Source organism: Rana temporaria, chromosome 1 (assembly GCF_905171775.1).
Source record: "Rana temporaria chromosome 1, aRanTem1.1, whole genome shotgun sequence".
NCBI lineage: Eukaryota > Metazoa > Chordata > Amphibia > Anura > Ranidae > Rana > Rana temporaria.
In genome coordinates, this window is record NC_053489.1 from 54,443,840 (window position 1) to 54,452,539 (window position 8,700).

The window sequence follows — 8,700 nt, forward strand, 5'->3', positions numbered from 1 at the left end:
TTAGAGTGTGTATCACACACTTGTTATTTGGAAAAATTAAGTGGGGAGAAGAAAATTGTTGAAAAAAACTAGTCCTATAGAAAAAAAATTATACAAAGTCCGTGTTCCAGGGCAAGCCTCCAGGGGGAAGATGAGAGCAGGCTCCAATATGCAAAAACAAGAAGAAAGAAGGCGCCACCAGGTAAGGAACAGTGCAATTTTTAATTTGACAATAAGTGCATTATCCACTTACATTTCAAATTCTGTACATACGGCATACAAGTGCTGACTGGCCCAGGTTGTGGCGATCATCTGCACTAGATGTTATCTGTATGTGATGTCTCTCAGTCCTCTGTATCTCCCTCTACTGTAGAACCAGGAACTCCGAGTGGTGTGAGCAGCAGGAACGCCTCCACGCTGTGTCCCAAGCCTCGTTCCTGCTGCTCACACCACTCGGAGTTCCTGGTTCTACAGTAGAGGGAGATACAGAGGACTGAGAGACATCACATACAGATAACATCTAGTTCAGATGATCGCCACAACCTGGGCCAGTCAGGACATGTGTGCCGAATGTACAGAATTTGAAATGTAAGTGGATAATGCACCTATTGTCAAATTAAAAATTGCACTGTTCCTTACCTGGTGGCGCCTTCTTTCTTCTTGTTTTATTCTCTAGGGTCTCTGCTAAAAAAAATGTTTGGGAGTTCTAAGTAATTTTCTAGCAAAAAAAATCAGATTTTTACATGTAAATAGGAATGGGCGTGTCAGGGATTCCACATGCCCAATCCCACCAGGAAGCGGACGGCTCATCACAGGCAGTGACACATTTTCTGGTCCACAGCTTCTCAGATCGGGAAATGTCTCACTGCCTGTGATTAGTTTCCTAGCGGGATCGGGCAGGTGGGATTCCGAATATTCTCGATCCCATCTCTACTTGTAATCAACAAATGTCAGAAAAAGGCTGGGTCCTGAAGTGGTTAGGTAGGGGTGGGCTTCCTCCAGGCTCACCTGCCCTCTATCTATCCATTATTATGCATGCGCTTCCACTATGGAGACTCTTATAAATGTATAGAGTTAGGACTGCAGATAATTCTGGGGTGCCATTATGTGGCTCTACAGCTTACGCATGTTTGTGCAAACTAAAACCCTGGGCCAGATTCAGATAGATCAGCGGATCTTTAGCTCCGCGTAATCTATCTGATTTAAAATCCGCTGCCGCAAGTTTTAGAGGCAAGTGGGTAGTTCACAAAACACTTGCCTCCAAACTTGTGGCGGCGGATCGTAAATCCCCCGGCGGAATTCAAATTCCGCGGCTAGGGGGGAGTGTAGTATTTAAATCAGGCGCGTCCCAGCGCCGATTTAAATGCGCATGCGCCGTCTGCGAATTTTCCCGGCGTGCATTGCTACCAATGACGTCGCTAGGACGTCATCGGTTTCGGCGTGAGCGTAACTTGCGTCCAGCGCTTTTGTGAATCGACGTACGCAAACGATGTAAAAAAAAAATAATTTGACGCGGGAACGACGGCCATACTTAACATTGGCTGCGCCTCATAGAAGCAGGGGTAAGTATACGCCAGGAAAACGCTTACGTAAACGACGTAAAGTGACTGCATCGGGCCCGCGTACGTTCATGAATTGGTGTATCTCGCTGATTTACATATCGTCGCCGTAAATCAGCGAGAACGCCCCCAGCGGCCATTTTTAAATTGCAGTTAAGATCGACGGTGTAACACAGTTACACCTGTCGGATCTTAGGCATATCTATGCGTAACTGATTCTATGAATCAGTCGCATAGATACGACCGGCCTAACTGAGATACGACGGCGTATCAGGAGATACACCGTCGTATCTCTTTGAGAATCTGGCCCCCTGTTTTTAACATAAACTTTTAGACGGGAGAATTTTTTTTTTTTTTTTTTCCAAGGCTGGTTGGGAATTTTCTTTGGTTTTGTCCCTGTTGATTTACCTGCATGGGTATAGCTCTGGGTTGTTTTATATGTAATGAGAATAGTAGCGCAGTGAGTGACCCATAGAAAGTTTATGTTGACATGTTGGACATGACGGAATACCATATGATTACACCATTATGTTAAAATGTGACTTGGCCCCAGGCCTGATGTACTTGCAGCCATTGGCAGAGCAGTCTGATTTCCCCCAGTTAGTGACATAATGTGAACTTCTAGTGGTGAATTGCAGGAGGTCAGACTGCGGATCACAGCTTCTCATGACAGTCTTGCGCTCTGTAGGAGTCTTTAGAATTATAAGCCTGTCTCTTAACTACTGTATACCATCATCTTCCTTCTCACTGGCTCTCATATGTCCACTTTATATCTCATTGTGAGTCTTCTTCTGTTCCAATCTGCAGGTCAAGGAGCAGTTCCACCATGCTGGGTTGATGGCAGACGTAGACCTTGATCCAGGCGCCACTCTCAATAAGAAGATCCGCAACGCACAGCTTGCGCAGTATAATTTTATTCTCGGTGAGAGAAATTAATTTGTTCTTTTAACAGGATTGCATTTGTCTGTAGGCTTTATTCAGAAACCGAATCAAATATGTTTCGTGTGTCTAAGTGGTTATTGCATATGGTCAAAAGTAGGGTTGTCCCGATACCACTTTTTTGAGACCGAGTACAAGTACCGATACTTTTTTTTCAAGTACTCGCCGATACCGATTACCGATACTTTTTTTTTTTACATTTTATTTTTATTTAAAAAAATAAAAATTGCAATAAATATTAAAAAAAAAAAAAAAACATTTTATTTTTATTTAAAAAAAAAATATTTATTGCAATTTTTTTTTTTTTTTTTAAATCGGCCCTTAACAGACCTCTGACATCTCCCCTTTAAGACAGAGAAAGGGACTAAGGACACAGATTACCCAGTTCCTTTCTCTGCAGCCTCAGCTGAAATGAATGGAGGGAAGCTCCTCTCCATTCATAAACTGAAGCATCGTAATCACAGGTTACGATGCTCAGTTATATGAATGGACAGAGTCAGTGATCACTGACTCTGTTCATTCTGAAAAGGTAGGAGCCGGGTTTAGATTGAGAATCCTGACAGATTGAGGTGGGAGAGAAGATGGGCACGGAGCGGGGGGAGAGAAGACGGGCACAGAGGGGGGGGGGGAGAAGAGACAGGCACGAAGCGGGGGGGGGGGAGAAGACGGGCACGGAGCGGGGGGGGAGAAGACGGGCACGGAGCGGGGGGAGAGAAGACGGGCACGGAGCGGGAAGACGGGCACGGAGCAGGGGGAGAGAAGACGGGCACGGAGCGGGGGGAGAGAAGACGGGCACGGAGCGGGGGGAGAGATGACAGGCACAGAGGGGGGGAGAGAAGACGGCACAGAGGGGGGGAGAGAAGACGGCACAGAGGGGGGGAGAGAAGACGGGCACAGAGGGGGGGAGAGAAGACGGGCACAGAGGGGGGGAGAGAAGACGGGCACAGAGGGGGGGAGAGAAGACGGGCACAGAGGGGGGGAGAGAAGACGGGCACGGAGCGGGGGAGAGAGAAGACGGGCACGGAGCGGGGGAGAGAGAAGACGGGCACGGAGCGGGGGAGAGAGAAGACGGGCACGGAGCGGGGGAGAGAGAAGACGGGCACGGAGCGGGGGAGAGAGAAGACGGGCACGGAGCGGGGGAGAGAGAAGACGGGCACGGAGCGGGGGAGAGAGAAGACGGGCACGGAGCGGGGGAGAGAGAAGACGGGCACGGAGCGGGGGAGAGAGAAGACGGACACAGAGCGGGGGGAGAGAAGACGAGCACGGGGGAAAGACAGCACGGGGGGAGAAGACTTGCAACTCCCCTGCCTGCCCAGGTATCGGGTGAGGCATCGGAGCATTTCCCCCGAGTACAAGTACTCGGGGAAATGCTCGGTATCGGTACCGATACTAGTATCGGTATCGGGACATCCCTTGTCAAAAGGTAGACAACGTAGTGAACCTGTCATAATATATGGCCTATAATATGGAAGGACACCTATGTGAGAGTCGACAAAGATGCACACCCCAAAAGTATACAGAAAGTGGAAGAGTTTCCCCAAGGGTTTCTTTAGCAGAAAAATATTTAAAAAAAGTTACTAGAACAAAAAATCCCCCTGAAGAAGACCAGAAATATAAGGGTCGAAATGCATTGGGGGATTCATGTGGATAGCAATGTTGTAATGTAATTGGCAAACCATGGTCTCCTTGGTGAATTGTTTGCCCTGAGTGACGGCTCATGTTGTTGTTTGTGTCACTAACCAGAGCTTATATCTTAAATTAATTGTATAATTGTACAGTATAACCTTGGTTTGCGAACATAATTCGCTCCAGAAAAATGCTTGTAATCCACGCATTTTTTTTATAGGGTATAAAATAGAAGAGAGGCACCTCCTAAGTGTAGCAATAATTTGCTAAATGTTGTACCTTCATTAAATGTAACCATATTGCTACACTTAGAGGCTCCTCTCTTCTTTTTTTATACATAGTTGTGACATGACGCTACTCTTATATCAAGACATCGCTTGTATATCAAGGCAAAATGCATGAACACATTTTGCTTGTCTTGCAAAACGCTCTCAAACCAAGGTTTTACTGTATTCACTTTTTGACAGAATAAAAGGTTTTTATTCAATTACCTTTTTATAAATATTTTGCTGCTAAAAAACCCTCGGGAAACTTCCATTTTTAATAATATATGGCCTTGCATTCTATGGTGAAACGCACCATCACAGCTCCTGTAGGCTAAATTGATTAAAGCACATTTGTGATGCGGTAACGAGCTGTAAAACGGGTGCATGCTGAGGTGTCATTCATTTTAAATAGCACCGCTGTGCATCAGCACTTCATGCATTGTGGTGAACTGTGCTGCAAAAAAAATAAGATGCAGCCTGCGCTTTATTTCATGTGTTGAGGAGCTTTGCAGCTAATTAATTTTATAGATTTTTTTTTATTATTATAGATGTATTGCTTCTGGTGGTCTGATTATGCCAAAAAGAGTTATGCCCGGCGATCGGTGGTCCGGTGTGTCGGTCTGACACACCGCTACACCAATCTCGGTAAAGAGCCCTAGACGGAGGCTCTTTACCACATGATCAGCCGTGTCCAATCATGGCTGATCATGATGTACACAGGAAGAGCCGTTGATCGGCTTTTCCTCACTCGCATCTGACAGACGCGTGTAGACAGCCGATCGACTGCTCTACTGACAGGGGGGTCTGTGCTGATTGTTTAGAGGATGCCCGCCCAGGACCACTTGGATGCCGGAATGGACCACCAGGTATGCCACCTAGACCACCAGGGAAATGCCAATCTGTGCCCAGGCAACTGCCAATTAGTGCCCATCCACAATGACTGCCGGTGCCACAAGGGATGCCTATCAGTGTCACCTCATTGGTGCTGCCTCATCGGTGCCACCTTATCAGTGCCCATCGGTGAAGGAGAAAACTTACTTGTTTACCAAATTTTATAACTGAAAAAAAAAAAATGTCGGTCTTTTTTTTTTATTTGTTTAGCAAAAAATAAAAAACGCAGCGGTGATCAAATACCACCAAAATAAATCTCTATTTGTGGGAACAAAATGTTAAAAATTCTGTTTGGGTACAGGGTAGCATGACCGCGCAATTGTCATTTAAACAGTGACAGCGCTGAAAATTGGCTTGGTCAGGAAGGGGGGGGGGTAAGTGCCTGGTATTAAAGTGGTTAAACAAGTGCCTGGTATTGAAGTGGTTAAACAAGTGCCTGGTATTAAATTGGTTAAACAAGTGCCTGGTATTGAAGTGGTTAAACTAAAAAAAAAAAATGATCAACATAGAGTTTTTTTTAGCATGTTGCTTTTTTAGTTTTCATTTAACGTGTACAAACATAACCGCTGCGCAAACCATGTTCCTTGTGCCATCTAACTGTCTTTGCCCTCTGGAAGCCCCTAAACGCCTGGTCCGACTTTCTAGGAATTTCAAATAATCAGAAAGAAATATTTTTTCCTGCACCGACAGTCAGAACACACTAGGGGTCGCTCTTCCCACACCATTACAGCTGTTTTCTTCTTGTATTTCAGTGGTCGGAGAGAAGGAGAAAACCAGCGGGACAGTAAACATCCGCACACGAGATAACAAGGTGCACGGCGAGCGCACAGTCGCAGAATCCATCCAGAGGCTCCTCCAGCTGAAAGAATCCAGATGTAAAAACGCAGAAGAGGAGTTTTAACCTTCCTTCCTTCCTCAGCTAGACCTTCGCAAGGAGGATGACCGCTATCATATGAAGTACTAGAAGATGAGCCAAACAAAACAAAGACCTCCATTCATTTATGTCTCGTGCTCATTGGGGATTTATCTCTCAGGGGACAGTTCTATTTTTATGCTCTGGATTTATGTAACTTTTTCACCTTCTAGATCTTAAATTTTCTTTTTTTTATATGGAATAATGTAAGATTTGTCATCCTTTTCGTTGTCTTCTTGATCTGGATACCTGACCTTCTTGGGTTCTTTCTGAGTGATTGTCCGGGCAAATGCTTCCCAGTAGGATCGGTCTTCATGAAGAGATTCAGAAGCTCGGCGAACAATGATTTGATAATGTTACACCGGTTAGAACAAATTCTCAATGGGAGATGTGTCTAGGCTCCAAATGTACTGCACACCTTTAATAAACAGGATAAATATCTAAGGATTGTGTCCGTCTTGACTGTTTTGTAAATTGTGCCTTGCTGAGAACCACCTCACGTAAAAAAAATTGTGTAAGGATGGTATGTGTTGTATTTGTTTTAAAGCGGGAGTTCGCCCATTTGTAAAAAAAAAAAAATTCTCCCCTTAGATTCCTGCTCGTTCGGTCTAGGGGAATCGGCTAGTTGTTTTAAAATATGATCCGTACTTACCCGTTTTCGAGCTGCATCTTCTTCCGTCGCTTCCGGGTATGGGTCTTCGGGAGCGGGCGTTCCTTCTTGATTGACAGTCTTCCGAGAGGCCTTCGACGGTCGCATCCATCGCGTCACTCGTAGCCGAAAGAAGCTGAACGTCGGTGCGGCTCTATACTGCGCCTGCGCACCGACGTTCGGCTTCTTTCGGAAAATCGTGACGCGTTGGATGCAACCGTCGGAAGCCTCTCGGAAGACTGTCAATCAAGAAGGAACGCCCATTCCCGAAGCCCATACCCGGAAGCGACGGAGAGGATGCATCTCGTAAACGGGTAAGTACTGCACATATTTTAAAATAAATAGCCGATTCCCCTAGAGAAAACGAGCAGGAATCTAAGGGGGAAAAGTGCCCTCTAAGGGTGAACCCCCGCTTTAACCACTTCAACCTCGGACCATTTGGGTGGTCAAGGACCAGGCCACTTTTTGCGCTTCGGCACTGTGTCGCTTTAACTGACAATTGCGCGGTGGTGCGACGTGGCTTCCAAACAAAATTGGCGTCCTTTTTTTCCCACAAATGGAGCTTTCTTTTGTTGGTATTTGATCACCTCTGCGGTTTTTATTTTTTGCGCTATAAACAAGAATAGAGCGACAATTTTGAAAAAAAATCTATTTTTTTCTTTTTGCTATAATAAATATCTCCCCCCAAAAAAAAAAAAAAATTATATATATATATATATATATATATATATATATATATAATTTTTTTTATTTTTTTTTTCTGTTTAGGCCGATACGTATTCTACATATTTTTGGTAAAAAAAAATTGCAATAAGCGTTAATTGATTGGTTTTAGCGCTTACAAAATAGGGGATAGTTTTATGGCATTTTTATTATTTTTTTTTTACTAGTAATGGCGACGATCTGCGTTTTTTTTTCGTGACTGTGACATTATGGCGGACACTTTTGACACATTTTTGGGACCATTGTCATTTTCACAGAGATCGGTGCTATAAAAATGCACTGATTACTGTGAAAATGACACTGGCAGTGAAGGGGTTAACCACTAGGTGGCGCTGTAGTGGTTAAGTGTGCCTAGCATAGTGATTCTTACTGTAGGGGGGATGGGCTCTGTGTCACATGACATTGATCTCCACCTCGAATACACGGAGCCGAGATCCATGTCATTCTCTTTAGGCAGAGCAAGGAGATGCTTGTTTACACAAGCATCTCCCCGCTCTATACCTCCGTGAGACGATCGCGGGGATACCTGCGGCGATCGAGTCTGACTCACGGGGAAGGCAGGGTCGCCTCTGTTTTTACCTTGTGATCTGGCCAGTAACGCACCTCCTGTAGGCTCAATACACATCAATGTATGTTGCTTTTGAGTGTTTCTGCAGTGATTTTTCCTGTGCTTTCCGCATTCTTTTACTACGTTTTTACCGCGGTTCGCATTTTTCCCTTTTTTTTTTTTTAATGTTTTTTTTGGGCAGATTTAACCAACCCAAAGACGTCACATGACGTCCTGGACTTTGAGTGGGGATATCATCTTTTTCGGACAGCAATTCCCTGCACCGTAAGAACAATCTTAGTGGCAGTTCAGCCACTTGATCTTTCTTACAGGCGGCGGGAGGGGACATCCTCCCCCTCCAGCCGCCCTCCGGTGCTTCTACCGGCAAGCCTGTGCGATTGGCGAGCCTGAGAATGAATTTGTCGCCGCTGGAAGTTGAGCATTGAGATTTCTGGTGACCAGATGGCCCCCTGTCATCTCTGATGCTGCGTACAAACGATCATTTTTCGGCATGTAGAAAAAACAAAGTTTTTCCAACTTCATCATTAAAACTACGAAAGTAAACTTTGCCAGGGATTCGGCTGGAATGGCCGAGACAGTTTATACAT

The 8,700-nt window shown here is 45.1% G+C and overlaps 1 protein-coding gene across 1 annotated transcript in view; it reads left to right on the plus strand.

The window, feature by feature from the left end:
- TARS1 (threonyl-tRNA synthetase 1) overlaps positions 1-6,618 on the plus strand; it is an 89,889-nt gene extending 83,271 nt beyond the window's left edge. The window contains exons 18-19 of the mRNA XM_040338080.1: positions 2,346-2,460; positions 6,013-6,618. Of these exons, the coding sequence (XP_040194014.1) occupies positions 2,346-2,460; positions 6,013-6,161 (264 nt within the window). The 3' untranslated portion in view covers positions 6,162-6,618. The remainder of the gene's footprint in view (positions 1-2,345; positions 2,461-6,012) is intronic.
- The last annotated feature ends 2,082 nt before the right edge of the window (positions 6,619-8,700 follow it).